General features: G+C 31.0%; 1 protein-coding gene across 3 annotated transcripts in view; it reads left to right on the top strand.

Annotated features, from left to right (window-relative positions):
• LOC129976742 (single-stranded DNA-binding protein 3-like) overlaps nt 1-20090 on the top strand; it is a 297319-nt gene that overhangs the window by 31989 nt on the left and 245240 nt on the right. For all 3 annotated transcript variants that reach the window (XM_056090468.1, XM_056090469.1, XM_056090471.1), the window contains exon 4: nt 226-310. In XM_056090468.1, coding sequence (XP_055946443.1) covers nt 226-310 — 85 coding nt within the window. The remainder of the gene's footprint in view (nt 1-225; nt 311-20090) is intronic.

Here is a 20090-nt window from a genome sequence, read left to right on the forward strand (position 1 = left end):
ACGGGCAAAATATTACATGTCGCATCACATGATAGGATATTTCGATACATGACGTGTCGTCTTATCGGTCTGTCTTTGTTATTTGTCTTAATTGATTTCTTTCTTATGTGCAATATAAAAAGGTCAAGCTTTTCTTCCTTTCAATATTTAAATTATATTCTCTTTAATTCATTTTTTCATATGCCTTATTTAATCTTGAAATAATCTTTAATATTTTATTTTCAGTGTATTTTGGGACTTATACTGTGCTGCTCCTGAAAGGAGAGACACCTGTGAACACTCTAGTGAAGCTAAAGCTTTTCATGACTATGTAAGTGTTAATTTTAAGTTGTAAATTAGTTTTCGTTGTGAATAGTTTCAATGTATGTAAAGGATAAACTTGAAAATGGTAAAAGAAATGAGACAAAAGTCTTTTTCTTAAACCCTTTCACATTACGAGTTAAAGTCCCTCCCCATTTTTTTTTCGGGGGGGGGGGAGAATTAAAACCGTGTATAAAATTGTATGAACACCTGGAAACCTTATTTTACAATTTTATTAGAATAAAATATAAAGTCTTATCCTTGACTTTCAGTATGTGCACTGATCTGTTTTTACAAACTAACAGAACTCGACCTAACCATATTACCATTTTATTGAAATATGTGAACTTTAGCCTTACAGTGTGAACAGATCCCTTCAGATTTTTAATTTTATTTGCAGAAAAATGGCAGTATTCTAATGTACTGAGAAGAACATGAGATGATGAAACGCTAAAATGGCGCTTATTTTTTAAAAAAATTTTTGTATTTATTGTTCTTAGTTGATTGACGATATTTCATTTCGTTGATTCAAGTAATGTCGTCGTTGGTTTGACCTTGATAAAGGAACCTACTGCTTTTCTTTTCGTTCATGTTTTTTTTCTATTTCTTACTGGTTTTGTCTTACGACATGAACACACCTGACGACATAACGTGTGCTAGTGAAGGTGAAACCTGCTGATTCATCGTTCGATGTGACTTTTGACTTTTCTTAGTCCTCGATTGTCGTCATCCGCCAAATTATTATTTTATTTTTGTAAGTAAAATTTTCTTTTTCAAAATTTTGTCATCATATATATATGACAGATTCATGAAAACCAATTTTTCGCCGATTAGTTATTTGAGTTCATTTTTTGATTCTTTCTCAGTAAGATTGAAAAAAAAAAAAAAAACTCTATTTTTATAATTTCACAGCAGGAAAGTAGATTTGGAACTGCTATATTATTTCAAGTTAGTTGAGTAATGATGTTTCTGGCTGAATTGCAGGTGCAAAATTTACCTTCGCATTAAAATCAAGCAGGTGTTGAAAACCTTTTTTTTTTTTTTTTTTTTTTTTTGCCAACGTTTTTTTCTTGTTTTTTTTAAAATAACATTACGTAATATTAAAATTGGCTCTTCGGTTTTGATACGCGTAAGTAAAAATAGTTGCAAATTATTTTATTTGTTTTTAAAAGCTTTGTGTTTTATAATAGAATTTTTTTTTCTTTGCATTTATCTCCCCCCCCCCCCCCCCCTTATAGATTTAGACATATGTTTATATTTAAAATAATTTCGTCAAGTGATAACTATTCTACCGAAAGGATTCGAGACCCGGTTTAGCGGAATATCTGCCGTATATATGCGTCTTGGGACCTTTCTTTTCTGATACGACGCGAAAGTGTGGAAATACTGGTTTAGTATCCTCCCGCGTTATCTGCCCTCTATTTCAAAATAGCACTTATTTCAAAACGAGATGTTAATATTATTTAGCTAATCATATTCTACATTTAGGGTATCCCTTTTTGTTAAAAGCTCTTTTTTTTTTTTTTTTTTTTTTCTTTTGATCGAGAGTTGTTTTTAAAAAAAAACTATTTGATGTTTTATTTTCTCAAAGGAATTTTTTATTTTAAATCTACTATAATTTGAAATGAAATTGTAGTCAATATTATAAGTATTTTTTCATCATATTTTTTAGATTTCAAATTTTTTTTGTACATTTTTTATCATATATTATTTGAAATAATTTCAATTTGAATTTCTTTGTTTTTGAAGGCATTGTTGCAAATTTAGATAATTCTAAATCACTAAAATATCTTGATTTTTCACTGATGCTGCAATTTCTTGCAATAAACGCATTGAAAGAGTTTAAATTGTATTTATGACAAATACTAATTGATAAAAATATCTTCAGTTTAGTTAATCTAAATTTATAAATAAGTTAGTTAATATATGTTTTTAAGTTTAAAAAAAATGAAATATTGAAATCTTCCGATACCAGCTGCCTTGTGAATCACAATACATTCTCATAAAAGTGAAAAAGAGGGGGAGGGGTTAAAAATTTAAAATTTAAAAAAAGTCATGCACATTTAAGAAAAATATGAAATAATCTGCTAGTCTAGGAAATTATGAAGAAATCTCCCCGTCCCTCTTTCCATCGTCTCATTGAAAATTAAAAAGAAATTTTAAACTCATTTTTCTCAAAATATGGTTTAAAAAAAAACTTGTTTATTGAAATATTTTTTGAAATATTAATCAGAAATGTTGCAGACATTTAATTGTCATTTTTGTATCATTCTGTTTAGGAAATGAATCAAAATATAAGTGCAGTTAGGAATTGTTGTAAAATTATGAACTTTTTAAAGCTTTGACAAAAAGATAAAAATTTATGATTTTACACTATACGTAATTTGATAAAATTTTGAGTTATTCATTGAGCTTTTTGCTTGAGACTCTAGGTAACACATCAGTCACTATATTTCCCGAATGATTATACCGTTCTGGGTATTTGTTTGCGATTGGGAATGGATTTTTAAATGGGAAAAAAAAAAAAAGTTCAAATTCGGAGCAAAAAATTCTACATTTTCTTAATCTCTTTTAATTATGAAATATTTTTGTATAATATTATTGTGTTTGCATAAATGTCATTTGAAATATAATGCTTAAACATCATTTTATTTAAAAACCTTCGAACGTAGTTGGATACCTTTAATATTAAATTAGGTATCCAAATACATTAAAAACTTTCTTAAATTTTACTTATTTATATGCTAATAAAATTCTTGTCCACAGTTCATCAGAATTGTCATGTAAAATCGAAAAGGAAAATGTGAGAAATAAATTGAAAACTGAGATTAATGTCCTTGGGTTTATTGTAAAAATATATACAAGTTTAATTAAAATATTTTTGCAAGTATCAAATCGTTAAACAGTTCGTAATCTTCAGATTTAATGATGACAACTTATGGATAATATTTCGAAATGAAATTCAAAAGATATCGAGCGAAACAATTCTAAATAATCTACAAATTATTAATCTCGACTATTTTTAAAAAAAATTGAATTACGTGATCTTGGGTATCGTGACAGGAAAAGAAGGGGCGGGGAGAAGAAGGAAGATCTGATTAAAAACATTGAAACTCAATTATATACTTGTTTTTTTACGAAATGTTATTATTATTGATTGTAATATAAACAAAGCTATAATAAAATATTTTATAGTAAAACATGATTTAATTTTTTTGGTTATTTTTCATCGTTTTTATACCCCGAGTATAAATGTTTTTAAGTGACTTAATTACCCAAATGTATCAAGTTCGTATATTTACAAATTTGAAATAACTAGGGTCTTAGTTTTTACGTGGGCCATGAGAAAATATTGGACTGGAATTATGGCTGTTCTTTTGGAACTTGGAGTCAATTTTCCTAGAATTAATATTTTCTGTATTGGAGAATATCTTATTCACAGAAATCCTATTTATAATTTACTGATATCCATCCAATTTTGATACGATATGCTGTCATCAAAACTTAGTATAACCATTCTCAATAATTGGATTTAAAAAAAAGTAAAGTATGGATAAATTTTATCAAATGTTTCTTGCTTAGTAATTAATGTGTTGCTTGGATCATAAAGATATGTACTTTATTGATCATGATAAACGTGATTTGTAGCATTTGGATACTTTCGACTTTGACAAATCTGAATTTAAAGGCCCCTTTCTGAAAACGTGACACTGTACGGTAAATACTATTAAGATAAATACAAAACCTATTCGTTTAACGCTTGTATTATTGTTCTGTTTCGTATAATAGCCAACCAGAATCTTACGGGCCGCAATCAACTCTTCGGTTCTGAAATCCCGAGACTGAAGCGATAATACGAAGCGTGCGTGCCCAAAACATTTAAGAAGACACGCGACTGTCTGCTCGCACGCTGTTCTCCACCCCCTTTTCACCTCAACCGTGTTCACCTAAGACTACCTCTCTAGCGTTATTTGGGAATTCTTGTACTTGTTGATTACTTCTAGTAAGTTTGCAAGTGTACCTTTTTAGATAACATTAACATGTTGGTTGCAATGAATTAAATCAATGACGGCATTTCGATTGTTTAACTATTTTTCATTACAAAAACAGAAATTTGTAAAATGGTCACCCATTTCGTTTACATTGCTGTTATGAGAATTACAAAAGTAATTTTTAAAATTAGAGAAATTTATAAATATATCATAATGCACTTAACATTGATATAAATTTCTTATTTACCTCTTTAAGCTGGTGGTAAAGCCTCTTTTTCTTCTTCAAGTGCAAAACCCGGTCCTCTCGAAGAATGATAGTATAAGGGGACCTGCTATATGTTAAATTTGTTGGATCAGATGCTGTCCTCTAATATAACGCTAATTTGGAGAGGAGATTGCTTGTTCAGGTTTTTATTCCTCAACATTTGATCACGGTTCAAATTACGAGATCCTTCTTGAAATAAATCTCGTGTTGCTTCAATATGAAATATAAACCTTACTGAATTAAGCTATTTTTGCAAACTTTTATCTATGCGAATGAATATTTTCTAATGGTTTCTTTTATTGTTAAATCTACCATTTTTGTGAGAAACCATTGATATAAAATATTCTAATAAATTGATCAGATATAACATCTTAATAAGAAAGAAATTATCAGTTTAATAAATGTTGTTTTTTTGAAAAATTGTGTGTAGTATTCGATTGTGAAGTGAGGTGAGATAAAGTGGAATTTGAATGATATCAATCAATATAGCCCATATCCTGCATAGCTAATATGACCGTTTATAACAACTGCGTTATTATAGATATTCATAAACTATAGAGAGAGCGTCGCTAATCCGAAGTTTGAAATTCTTAGAATCGAAGTTTGATCTGCTTAACATGGAAGGGAAAGATTTTATACGTATCTAGATACAGTCAATTGACAAGGAAGAATTGAATTGAAAGGTTACAGAAATATCAAATTATTTTTTTATATATAATTTCCTCGTGTGCGTAAAATTAATTGTTACTTTGTAATTTATTTTTCTTTGGAAACTGAATTATTTTTTAAAGCTTGTTTTCTGAGATTTCCATCTTGCTACTTACTGCTTACTTATTGTTAAAGTGACGCAATGAGAAACGCCTTTTATCCGTCTTAGATTTCTGTCATTTTTGGAAGGATTTTCTTTCACTTCTACTTATTCTCTTCTTAATACAAGAATACTTACTACACTACTTACTAATACTTAAGTACAAGAACGCCCCCTCCCCCTTCCATCGTTTCTTAGTTCTCTTAAATTGAAATTCCGAGTAGAGCAAGTAATTGATATAGCACTATGCTTTTTCCTACTCTATTTTTTTATTCTTGTATGCAAAGTATACAAAAAAAAAAAAAAAAAAAAGTACTGTTATTTTTAAAACTATTGCAATTCAAGATTTTGACGGAATTCTAAGTCTCATAAATTCTGAGACCGAAAAATACATTTTTGAAACTACGCTTTTCTGTTTGTGAATACAGTAATTAAAAAGCACTTTGAATTTGTTGAATAAAATTTGATGTATGGTTTCTATATTAAAGTTGAAATTTTCTTTCATATTTTGAACGAAATCAATTCAGAGAAAGTCTATGTGGTTGGCTGTCCGAATACAAGTTAACATACCTACAAAACGAAAAAAGCTAAATGGATAAAATTTGTTACACAAATTTAATATCCAAGGTTAATTTGCCTGTTCTTTTCCTTTCATATAAGTGCAATAATTGAATAATGTAACATCTTGAGTAAATGGAATTTGGTTTACAGTTTTATTATTTAAAGTGAAGAGCTTTATCAAAGTTTGTACTTTATCTTTCAGAAGGTTTACCGTCTGTCAGTCTGTACCTTCACTAGCATGTAAACGCGACAACTCAAGAAAGTAATGAAATATACGAAATTCGACATGTAATTTCAATTACAGCTCTGTGGCGCATTTTGGTTTTAAACGGTTGTGAAAAAGGCACCCTAAACGCATTTATTAATCTGCTATTTATATGTATGAAATCGCATCTCGACAATTAATCAGACCTTTTCTTTTTAAACTATTATTCGCAAATGTGGATGTGGTTAATAATAATTTACAAGTGCATGCAAAAAATAAAAATGCTCAAAAAGTGAAATACAAAAACTACTCCTGTTGTTTTTATTGATCATGCATTTTATAAGATAGGATTATAATAATTTTGAATTAAAAAGCCTTTAGCGTAATTTTAGTTATTTGTAGGATAAGAAACTAAAGATTATGAAGTGAAAATATCAATTTACTATAATAAAAAGGACATTTTGTGTTAAAGTGGCATAAAGGAAGTTATAAAATATGTAAAACATTCGGAATTAATTTTAAAACACAAGATAATTTTTCTTTGAATTTTTTTACATCTTTCTGTAGTATCCTTTTCATTTATATTGAAAGTTTTTCTCTCGTTCTAAATATATTGCTGTTTGTCCAGATCAAGTTTGGGTGTGTTTAATCGAACGGCTGTGTGATCTTATATTAAATACAAAATACATAGTTTGTTACTGTAAATGATTAGAAGTAGGATGAAAATCTTATTACTATTATAATGAATTTTGTATAAAGAAAAACATCAAGTTCTGTTGAATTTTATCAGCTATTGTATTCTGGAAGAAACTAAACCGGATACAAAAGTTTTCAGGCTTTTCTGATCAAAGAATGTAGTTTAACTCTTTGTACGCGTATATCTGGTCTGACCTATTGTGCAAGATGCGTCGCTTTCTTGTTCTTTTTGGATAATGATTATTATAAAAACTGTGTAATAGCAAAAACTTTCACATTAGTTTTTAGAAATTATAACGAACCTGCTACTGTTTCCAATATATCTAAGCCCTAAAATTCTTATATTCACATACGTACAATAATGCATCTCATTATTTTTCGGTGTGCGAAGGATTAAATAGTCTGTTATAATAACATTACCAGTGATCTTGATTTTTTTTTCTTCCAATTCTTGGGTTTTTCAACCCTTTTACATATTAGTTCATTCTGACAAAAGGCATCAAAGGGAGCGCCTACCATCTGCGAAGGCAGCCCAAAGTTCATTTCACCCCCTCTCCACTTGCTGTGGAAGTGCTGACCCATAAAACGTGATTAGGGTTCTAGAAAACGTTTCCCGCTCAGTGGAAGTCTCCAAAAAAAGACTCTTGACACGTGTTGGCCCGGTTAACATTTCAACTTCTTGACTTGTTTGACGGACACGTTTGAGTATTGACTTTTCGCACTTGCCATGGTGAGGCATGATTGATTGATTGGAGGTGGTTGTGTGCGGTTCTACTGAGAGTGAGAGATGGAATGTTTCTACTTATTTTTCAATAAATGTTCCTGTGAAGTATAGAAAATCTTTACAAGAGTGGTTGGACAGCTTTTCCACTTGCATTTATTCAAGCTGCAAATATTTTCGTACTGTGAAATCTAGATACATTTTTTTTGTTTGCGTTTATATTGAAGTCTGTTTGTATTATTAAATTAATGTGAAATTTGTTAATCAGTTAATAAATGAAGTAAAGATTTAAAATTCCATAGAATTTCTAACTTGGTTCATTTCTTAATCTCTTCGCTAATGAATCAGTTCACTTAAAATACTGATAATATATGTTTACCATCAGGAAGAAAAGACTTTAATGGCCGTTAGAGCCTTAACAAATCACCTTTTCCATCCATCAGTGTGAATTGACTGTCAGTCAAATTATTTGAAGGAATCGAATTTGTTTGAAAAATATAATGTAATGCTAATGCTGCATGTTTCGATGAGTTTTTGAGATGTTGAAGATCTCTATATTTAGAAAAATTTTACTAGCGATGGTTGCGTTATTTTATTTCAGAAATATTTTTTAAAGTGTTCCGTTATAATTATCTTATAAAGGGGTATCGTGATAGAATTGATCGATTTTGAATAATCCTACCTATCGTTTTTCTCAAGTGTCATTGCTACGTATTTGTTCATCTACGAATTTATAATTTTATTATTGTAGGTTTTAAGTAATAATTGTTAGAGCATAATTCAGGATATTTAAAGCATTTAGTTGTATCGAAATTATTTTGGAAAATCTTTACACGATTAACTTGTTTTAATTTATTTCGGTTATTTTTCTATTGTTTTATTGTAAAAATTGGATGAGCTTGGCAGCTCATCTTATAACACATTTTACTTCATTCAACTCTATTTTCTGAGAATAGAATAAGCTTACTTTTATGATTTCAACGTGTCATTGATGATATTGAAATAGCTAAACAGTTAAAACCTCTTGAATAAAATAAATGATTAATTTTGGCTTATAAGCCTGTACATTATTTATTCATGCGTTTTTTTCATAAACAGTGTGAATGAGATATTTTCTTCGAAAATATATTAACATCCAATGTTTAATTATTTTCTGTAAAAAAACCTACGAGTTCAACGGCAGTTAATTATCTGTCCCATTGTAACCGGGGGAATTCCTCGACCACAAGTTGTGCCCTCCTCCCACGGGGTAGATCCCTTGCATTCCTTTCCCCTAACCGAATCTAACGGAGTCTACTTTCTCTGGGGGTAACCGCGACCCATCGACCTTGAACCGATCGCCCTGCCCCTCTTCATTCACCGCCTGCCCCGTACCTGTCATTCAAGTTCTCTTTTTCGGCGCGTTATGTACTTCCCTTCACGGATCATTGTTTCAGCTCTCCTGCTGGGCTCCTGCTTATCGAGGCCTTCTCTCTCTTTTGCCATGTTGTTTTCGACCAGGTATGGTAAAGCTATTTCCTGGAAAAGGGAGTTGTATTTATTTATATGACCAAACGATGCAGTTCGACAAAGGAGGAAGCTTGGGTGTGCTTTTTGTTCTGCTACATGTCGACTTCGGGGAGTGAACGATAGCTAAGTGGGTGGTTGCATTATATCGAGTTCTATTTATTAACATGCCAGAGAACGTCTTATATGGTACTGGCATACAAGAGTTATGAATTATTTTTTGCCGTGAATTTAGAATTTTTACTGAATCTATCGTGTCTAGTAGTAAAATCGAATTTGTGTTTTGGACGCATTTTTCTCATCGATTGAAGCAAAAATTTGGCACAAGAGCACTTGTAGTCACAAATTTCCACACCAAATTTTATATATTTAAGTCATTGCGTTTTTGAATTATCGCATTTACTTATTATTGAAAGTACAGTCAGACAGACAATCAACACGTAGTTGTATTTGGCTCAAAATTTGACAGGTGTCAGCATTATAAATATTAAATCAGTGTACTGAATCTTATCTACCTAGCTCTCTTCTTTTTGTAATTATCATATTAACTTATATTCGAACAATCGGATAGACGGACTTTCTCTGAAGAGAATTTAATCAAAATTTGATAGAGCCCAACAAATTTGGTATTAAGACCGTATACTAAATTTCAGCCATCTAGAATAAAAGCGTTTTTGAGTTATGTTTGTCACAGAGAGATAGACGGACTTTTTCCGGAAATGTGTTTTTCGAACTCAGCGAGATCTAAAACGTGAAGATTAATAAAAATCGAGAGTTCGAATATATGGCGATTACTTATTTTCTCTGTACTATGTATTCGGGAAAGTAAAAGCGTAACATTGCTATTGTAGTCAAAGGCATTTGAAATTGCCAATGCCGAGAAAAACAGGAAATGAATTTTGTTCAGATTGTTCTTTTTAAAATCTTGAAATTTTAAAATCTGATCTATTTATTATTACATTATCATATTTATCTCTTTTTTGTTTGCTTTTATTATTAGTTTACGAGCCATTTTGTAACCTGCTATGAATTTAAATATAATCATATATTTGGCGCAGTATAACCAACCGTCGCTTTTTGACCAATAAACACTAAATCGAAGCTGAATTGGTGTGCCTAATCATTAGTTATTAAAAGTAGTTGATATATTTGGATAGGCAATGTTTGGTTTTTCTCTAATTGTGAATTGTTTAGTTGACGTTGTGTGAAAAGAAAATTGTTCGAATTTACGGAGTTTTTCTATAGGCGTAAACTAATAGAAGCGGATTCGTTTGCTATGCAACGTTTAAGTGATTTCTGTGCACTATTAAAATGTAAAATTTCAAAGCATTAATTTCATTATAACGCCTGTCAACCGGGGTAAATGAAACATTTGCTTACTCTTTAAACGTTTTGAATTCATTAAAATTTTAAGCATCATAAGCAGTAAAATTATTCCTTTTCAGAATGCATCTTAAATGATATTCAGAGGAAAGATTAAACTGTTTTTTTTATTGATTTAATATTGAACGAAATATTTCATAATTGAAGCATGTCTTTGATAAAGAATAGTTAGTCTTTCATCAATCATAACTGATAGTTTGATTGTATGATTTTTAACGTGCTTCATTGCGAAAATTAGGATATAACTCTTGAAATATGTAATGACAATTGAATATTCATATTAGAAGTACAAATAATTTAAGCAATTTCAGCTTGAATTAGGCAAAGTGGAATAATGACTTAATTAGGCAAAGTGGAATGCGATTCTTGGTGGATTGTTCATTTAAATGCTTCCCATCATTATTTTAAAAAAAATCTAAATTCTATTATAAAAAGAACACAACTGAGTCCTATTGATTAAAGGCACTGAGGATATATTAGAAAATACTGATCTTCGATTGTAACCGCCAGCATAGCCCTAGAGAAGAAAACATAAAGAAGCAGCATATTGTTTTTGCTTAATGATTGTTAATACTATGAAAATCATAATATTAATGAAAGCATTTTTGTTCAGGTGAATAATAAATATTAGTGCAACAATAAAAGTTTATATAGGTTTTATATTTGTTTCCAGTATTACTTGTAAACATGCTCGTTAAATTGGATTCAGTTTTTGATATTTTTACTTCTATTAAAAAATGTTAAGTTCAAACCACAAATTGACCTTTATTAAAATTTATCGACCTTTTATCAAATATAGCTGAACAGGTAGTGTTTTTTTTAAACAGCATTTTGATGATCATAAATTACATTCGCAAAATGCTTTAAATACTTCATTGAGGAAAAATATAGCAAAGAAATTCTAATAAAGGAATATTTCAACTTTTTTAATGATGTCCCTGGCTTTAAAAAATATCGCCGAAAAAGACATTCTTTTCAAGAACCTACAAATTAGCAGTAACATATCGCATGTTGCCAACAATCAAGATGCAATTCGAAAGGCACGCTTTCGTTCCGAAGCAGCTCTTTGCCCACACTGTAACGCACACGCTCCAACACATACGACCGTTGATAGATGATCCTTAGGTGGTAGAGAGGGGGAAGCCGACCAATCGGAGAGGCGGGCAATCGTCCAACTTTTTCGCGGATATGACGCAAGTCACGTGGTCCGTCTCCCTTCCCCCTCTACTCTAGTACCTCTTCACCATGGCGACGGGTCGTGGGGAGGGGGAGAGGGAAAAGAAAAGTTGCGACCAGGAGTGAGCAGTCAATGATCTCTTGGTCTGTTATCTGCTGTTATGTTTGTTGTGGTACCGCAGCTTAGTCTCCTCTTGCCGCCAGAGCGCGCGGTTTTTCTTCGTATGTTCTCTTTCAACCCCTTCCTCCTCGTGCTAAGGCATGTTTATTTGCTTTCTGATTTGTGGGGGCTGGCTTCACTTTTAAGGGACTATTCTTCCGCCTTAATGCTCATTATTCTTCGTATGTCACTCTTATATACTGCTAAAGTCTTTAAGATGGTATTAATAATTTGTTTTTGACAAAATCAGCGCCATTGTATAAAAAAATTGGTTTTTCTTTTGAGCCTTGACATATATTAGGGATGTAGTCCACATTAACTTGTTAATTCATGTGCTCTAGTAGAATAGCTTGTGTTGCATTTATATTGAATAAAAATGGTCCTTGATGTAAAAAATAAAAGCATTTGATTAATGTATCAGTTTTAGTGCAGTGGGTTCGAAATGTAATAGTTTTATTTTTTTCCAACCTTAAAATATTTTTCTTTTGTATTGTTATTTTTTAACATCGTTAATAAATCAAATTTATTAGCTCCAAAAATATTGAAATAAATCTTATATGCCCTCTTAGAGAACAATTTCTATATGTAAATTTTTAGATGGGGTAGCCAGGGACTAGTGCATATTACAACTTAATCTTGCGGCAGTGTTACGCTAAGATTTTAAAATTTTTATTCTGAATTTTCGCTAAACATGATTTATATGCAAGCCTTATTATGTTAGCACATTCAGTGCCCAGCCTAAATGAGCAGGGAGGAATCGTTAACACAATTTCAGTTTTAATGAATTAATAGAGAAAAAAATATTTCGTAAAGCGTGTCTTAAGATACGTTACTCTGGCTCTTTTAAGTTCCCGAAGGCTTCTTCAATTTCTTTTATTAATCCCTCTTTTATATATATATATATATATATATATAAATCAACAAAAATGACCGAAACTGAGATGTGCCTAATTATAATGTATTACAATTTGCAAAATTTTTCTTCATTTGTGTTTGATTCATGTCTTTAGATTTTCTGTTTTAAATATTGATTTGCGCCTTCAAAGATCAGACCTGTCTTTCCCTAAGGAGCTACCACTGAAAACATCTTATAGAAGCTCTCTTAATTATAATGACATTTTTTTTTAATTCGCCTGATAAAGACGTAACGTTAGCAGAAAATGGCGATATAATTAATAAGAAATGAAAACAAGAAGAACATATAGGAGAGAGAGGGGGAAAAGTTGAAAAGAAGACAAAAACAAAATTAAAAAGGATGAAGAAGATTTTGAATTGATGTACACATTCTGAAAATAAGGAGTATTTTTTATATAGTTTGCGTGTATTTGTCTGAGTATATTTTATAGTAAGATATAGATATTATTTTAATATCGTAGTTGAAGCAACGCAACAATTATTTTATGGGATTCCACTCAATTGAACAGCAACCAGATGACGACGATAACAATTCTTTCCTCCTTCTGCGCCATACCATGGGGAAGACGTTAAGCATCCACAGATTTAGCGTATAACCAAATCCATTTACACAGTGGTTCTTCAGCGAAATCGGGTTTCAAATGGAAACTGCGATCTGGAAGATAAAGCATTAAAAATTAGCAATTTTAATAAAGGAGAATAGGTTCAATACTTAATTTGCGAAATGTAAGTATAAAATGTGTGCGATTGAAAGCACTCTATAATTGCTTACATTGACTGCAGTTCTGATACAGACTGACTTTTATGAAGATTGGTTAAATAATTCTATGTATATTTTATAATAGCTTGATATAATTTACTACCAGTATTCTTTCCTAGCAGTGTCTTTTTGAGGTTTGTAAAAAACTAGTAGTCACTGGGGACCACTTCTGGAGATTACCGTAGATGAGGAAGCAGTTCCAAGCTTAATCCACTCAATTTAACTATCGTTTTCATCGACTTGTGACACAGAGTGAAGCAGAGTTGAAGTCTTGGGGGAACAGCACTTTCTTCTTATGCATGTGAAGCCATTTTTTTTTTTTTTCTTGATTTCTACAGTCAGTCGAGCCAAAAATGCAAATATTCGTCATTGATAGTTTTACCCTTCTTCAGATAGTCAATGAACAAAATACTATGTGCATCCCAAAATACGGATGCCATAACTTTTCCCGCTGACTTTTGAGTTTTGGGTCGTTATGGGCGACTTTCAACAGCTGCTGTCACTCTGCTGACGATTTTTTTTTTTTTTTTAAATTTAGGTATAGTGATCCATGTTTCATCCATTGTCATATACTGACGCAAGAAATCCTTTTTATCTTGCTTGAACAGTCGACGCTTTGTTACTGGTCCGGTGTGAACAGACGCGGCATCTATTTCGAAAGCACCTACGCACACCCAAATTTTCATGTAAATTGGTAAAGACACTACTGTTCCTTTCAGTATCAAGAGACGACCACTTTCCAACGATTCTATCTCACTAAGGGGTGAGACGCGGATGAATGAGCGTAGTTCTGGAATTCTTCGTCATTCTTTGACTTTAATTTCCGCTCTATTATTAGATACTTTTTCTTTCACGTTTTTTTCACGTGTATACGAGCATCATGCCGTTTCTGAATGTGTTACTTTGTTTTAATACAGTCCACTGGCAATCCGTGTTTACTTTACTGTTAAATGTAAACAGCTCCTGCTTTCATCTTTCGTCACACCCCTATTTTGACGAATTAAACTCATTCTAACGCATGCGCAAAAGCGCTGTAGGTTTTAGAATCTGTTGTCAAACAATACTTTCTGATATTGTTGAAGATGTCAGCTATCTCACGCAACTTCACTTTACGTTGTTTCAAAACTATTTTGTGGACACTCCCCCACCCCGCGCGGAACAAGTGCGGAATTTGGGCGACCAGAAAGTTTAGCATCATCATACAACTGCTTTTAAATTCTGTATATCAGTCGATAATAAGGCGATTCCCTGGTGCAGTGTCTATAACGCTTTTAAGCTATTGCTTGGCTCCAACAGTATTTTTCTCAATCAAATGTATATAAATTTAATCAACAGAAAAAAATTCTTTTTCAAGCATTTTTTTTTGAAAATTACGAAATTGGGTTCACTAAAACCATTGTAACCTGTAAATTGATTGCCAAAATATCACGGAATTTTTACACGTATCGTTGGAAGATTGCTATTATTCAGAAATCATTTCGGTCTGTCGACAGTTTGCCGCATATTTATGAGATTGGAGATTTACTCAGTGATGTTATTATTTTCGCGAACAATTATATATATAAAAAAATTACAGATGTTACTTTGTTCCAAAATTAATTATTACTTTATAAATAATCTACACTAAAACTTTTGATGTTTGTTTTGTTTTGAATAATATACTGCATAATATTACCTACATTTTAAAATATTGAAACCTTAAATCTGCAAAATAATAATGACACAACTGAGAATTAGTGTTCATATACCCGTTAAAGAACAATTAAATATGAATTGTCTACTGAATGAAAAAAAATTAATGCAACAGAAATACAAAAGCAACCGTTCAACATTAAATTAAGGATTGAATTACAATTTGGAATCTTATACTGATTTCAAAATCTGATAATAAAGATACACATTTAGTTGTTCTTATCCTTCAACAAGAGGAAGCAACTTGCTCTGATTTTTGGCTGATTATTCTCAATGAATTTCATGTCTTAGAGGAATGAAATTTTAATTGATAATAAGGAAATAACTCTGAATGACCTAGAAATTCGACCTTCACTTATCGAGCTCTCATTTTTCAGGCGCCAGAGAACAGTGCCGAAAGTTTACTGAAGAAGGAGGGATGTTTGAAAAGTTGATCATTTATAGATGTTAAAAATAACATGCTTTTAAAAATAATAAAATACAGTGTCCACTATTGTAGAATACTTAAAGCTTCCTCGCCACCTTTCCTGTAACTGAAGTACATTAAGCTGTAATAAGGCTAGCAAAGATTCGTGGACTGATAAGGGAAGGACGAAAATTGTATTTGTTTCATGTAAATAAATTTGTAAGTTTACGTATGTGAGTTAAAGGCTCGAATTTAACATTTTTGCCAACTCGTATTAAGGTTAGACAAAGAAAAATGATCGTAATTCGATCAGGGCATTTTGATAAAACTTCCTGATTTTAGATATATGCGCAAATCCATGTATAAGTAGAATGCGGTTTGACGGATGAAAATTATCATTTAACATTAATACCCAAATAGTAGTTCTATCAAACTTGGACCAAATCCGTCAAATTGATAAACTGATATATAAACTTCGAGTATATATTCAAATTTTATTTTCGGTGTATTATGAAGCTATACATAGACACGCTCTGGCGCCAAATTTATGTAGTCATTTGACATGCGCATTGCTATCTACGTAGAAAGAAAATATAATTTTTAATTGCTGCATTTATTTGCATGCATGCCAGTGAGGAAGAGAGAGAGAGAGTCTAATGGCCGGATTTCGAATATATTTTAAACTCTTTGCACTCGAAAAGTAATTCGATGTATAATTATTCACCTAATACAAGAACTTGATTATTGCTTTGAAAAATAAATATATATAATTGTTTTAAGTTGAATTTTCCAACAAAGTTAATTTTCATCTTCTTACCACTCTGTTGGCGGTTTTTTTTTAAAAAAATTAATAAATGAAACGTCAATGATGCACTGTTTAGAATGTTGCCTGAGAGGCAGCATCCGAGTGCAAAGGGTTGATAATCAGATTTTCTGAATTTCAGTCCGAAAATGCATCTGAGAAGGAAGGGTTGTTTTCTATTTATATGGATATTTAGATTTGCGAAAAAAATTATTGGTCGTTGAGTAGTGCATGGAATATTTCTGCAGCCGACGAGGGATCAAAGATGGAAAAGGTTTTACCTTTACTGTGATAAACTCTGATGTGGGCTTTCTTTTATATTGATACGTTTTCTTCCTTTGCAGCTTTCTTATGGAAATAATGCTAGTGGTGTTTTTTTGTTCTTTATTCTTTCTTTTCAAGTTCTTAGATATTTGGAAAGGTTTTCAAATATCATTTTACAAAGATATTTTGAAATTAAAGTTTGAAAGTAATTCGATGTATAGTAGTACCATGCTAATGTTTTAGACCCAAGATTATCTTTAAAAATTTATCCTTCATAGTAACAATTACGTAGAATGATAAATTTATACGTATAATAATTTTAATAAATTTTTAAAAAGCATTTTTACGTATAACTTCAATATTTTTCATTATTTTAATTGCTGAATTTACACTCGCACGTTGTGCCGATATTAAATACATTTTTGTGTGCATGCATATGCACACAAAAATATATTTATTATTCAACAACATGTACTTGTTATGTACCAAGTCGTTATATTGTCATGTATTACAACGCAAAAGTATTTTAATTCAATCTTTTTGCATTTATTTACTACACAAGACATTTTTCGGCCAAGTAAAATTCTTTTTCTAAATTCTATTGCCTGATGGTGGTGGTGGGGAGTATATTGCTGGCATTTCCCAACTTTCTTTCACTTCTTGAGAGAGAGCTAGCATCTGTAGTTAATTGTCTTACAGATGCTAGCTTTTCTTACAGATGCTTGGAGGTGGGGACATCCAAGCTCGAAACCCGACTTCCTTGAAGATCCGACGTGTATATTGGCTTGATGCACGTTAAAGCTAATGTTGCGAACCAAGCGTGTTACTGTTTCTGTAATGCGGAAGTTTGGAGAAATGGGTGCCAGCTCAAGTGCCGTCCTCATCATCTGACCGACGTAAAAAAAATTATGAGTTTCGTTCCAAAATAATCCTTATGCTGCCTTTTAAATAGTGCGGAATTAATAAACTAAATCACTCTTCAGTAAAAACATCTTGAAATAAGTTATAAAATATTTTGAGCTTTAATGCAAAACTGGTTTCTTACGATATCTATCATCCAGGACAATCTCAATTTTGTTACATAAGAAATTTAATATAATTTTAAAATGTTCCACAGTGATAGAGTTCGCGGTAACTACAATTTTGGCTCCTAGAGCGGAGTATTGTGGATTCAAGATCCGATTCCATTGATGATTCGTTGTGTATGACAGCCTTGTAATATCGACCTCACCATCTGGTTAAGGATAAAACAGTAACTTCTCAAATAGCCCTTATTTTGACTGTTTTGAAAATTAAACAAAATGAAATTCATCCCGAATTGATGCAATATATTCTCGATTAAAGCCATTCGCCCGCATTCATAAGCACAATTTTGTAAAAGTTTTTCTGGGAGGTGATGTTAACATGCAATCTGACTTTGAAATTTCAAGAAAATTTGCAGTTCAATTCTAGAGGGATACTGCGTTTGACATACTGAATAATGGAAATTTAATGTAAATCTATAAAAAGATAACGTTTAGTGATTGGTGCTGAATTGAGGTTCTACGCAAAAGCTGACCATATTTAATAGTTAAGATTTGCGTTCAAATTTGTTTTTCTCTATATATGTTTGCTCCTTGGCTTTATTAATGTTTCCAATAGTTTGTATACTTATTTTCAGTAATTCAAAATCAATCTGGTTGACGAGTTACAAATTCAGAAACCAAAATATTCCATTTGTTGTTTGTCTAAAAGAAAAACCTCGTCATCTACTTCAATTTATAAAAATCACTGTTGACAATACAATGTTTACTTTAGAATAACAATTGACTTTTCGATGAGAAAAGTGGAGAACTCGCGTTGATATTGTCTTTTTTTTTCTCTCTCTGATAATTATGTGTGCTTTTACGAATATCGCACATGCTTTTAAGCAGACGATCTCGTCAACAAATCAATATCTCTTTACCATAGCAACTTGCGAATACCGTGAACAAATGATTTTAGATGTATTTAGCCAAGACCGCCTTCAAAAATGGGAAAAATGATTTTTGAAAAGAATGGTTCTTGATAATGGATAGTTGCAACTTGTATAATTTTTTTATCACCTTTCACTCAACAATGTGCCTGTTACTTCCATTACATAAAATATTATCGATTTAAAAAAAAGATTTGCAGACTACAAGTATAATGTATTGCAATTTAAAGTGCAAATAAGTTGTAGATTTGTTTTGTTTAATTTTTCGGTGCGAGTTGAGAAATCTGCAGATAAGACTTTTGTGATGTTGCTTTCTTCTTTACCTGTAGCAACCAGTTGCGCAGTTAGACTTGAGGTTTAAAAACTAATATTTTATTTTATACCATTGAGAATTATGAGATAAGATTTTTAAAGACTAGAATCTGTGGCAGAAAAGGATATGAAATAGTCTTATTTTATTTAGTTTTAATAATAAATAAAATAATTCTTATTTTACTTTTTTTAGTGGTTAAATTATTATTTTTTTATAATGTTTATAAGCAGGCACATTACCTGTGAATTGTGATAAGCATGATAAAATTCGTATAAAAACGCTTCATAGAATAGACCTAAAATTACCAAATAATGGCAGATATCCATTTCTTGGTAATAGTTGCTTACGAATAAAGAGGTTTTTTTTTTCAAAATTGTTAAGACTGCGGTTATCTGGTGATAGGGACTCGAATTCATGACCGGAGATTTTACTTTCAAACAAAGTTCTGCCCAAGATCCGATACCAGTGAACGTCAAATCAGTCGAAGCCAAAAGTCCTCCCATTTCTAGGATGCTTTGAAGATGCTGGTGTCATCCTCCTAATCTGATCGCGGTTCAAAATTGCAAGCTTCGTTCCAAATAGTCCAAGTATTGTTCTAAAATGGGGAGCGTTAATGTAATTTACTTTCAAAATTATAATGACATTTTTAATTAAAAATTAAATGAAATTTTATAGTTTTTTTTCTTTTTTTCTTAATAACTCTGAACTTATTAAAAAAAACGATTCCACTTAAAATTTGTAATTACTTATTAAATGAGAAAACCGATTATTTGGTGACAGTTTCATTTTTCCTACAATTTAAATAAATTTATATAAACATTTTTAAAATCTTTTTTTTTATATATATTTAAGATATTTTGTGTTTACAAACTTGTAATACTTTTCATTGTTTAAGTAATTGCTTTTATATTCACTCATATAATACTTTAAACTGTACATATTTTATCACTGCTATATAATTAAGAGGATATTAAATTATAAAATAAAAATAATAAAAATAGACGGATGAGGTCTAAAACACTATCATTTTACAATATATCATTTACTAGATATACTGTAATTCGAAAGTAATGTTCATTCCGGCTGTCCGGAATTATGGTATACATTTAAAAAAACAAAACATTAAGTATACAAAATGAAGGGTTTATTAATCTGGTTATTTAATTGTATTTGTTATTTAGTCGGATATTTCGAATAAGATAAGAATATTT

This window comes from Argiope bruennichi, chromosome 7 (assembly GCF_947563725.1).
Source record: "Argiope bruennichi chromosome 7, qqArgBrue1.1, whole genome shotgun sequence".
NCBI classification, from domain to species: Eukaryota; Metazoa; Arthropoda; class Arachnida; order Araneae; family Araneidae; genus Argiope; species Argiope bruennichi.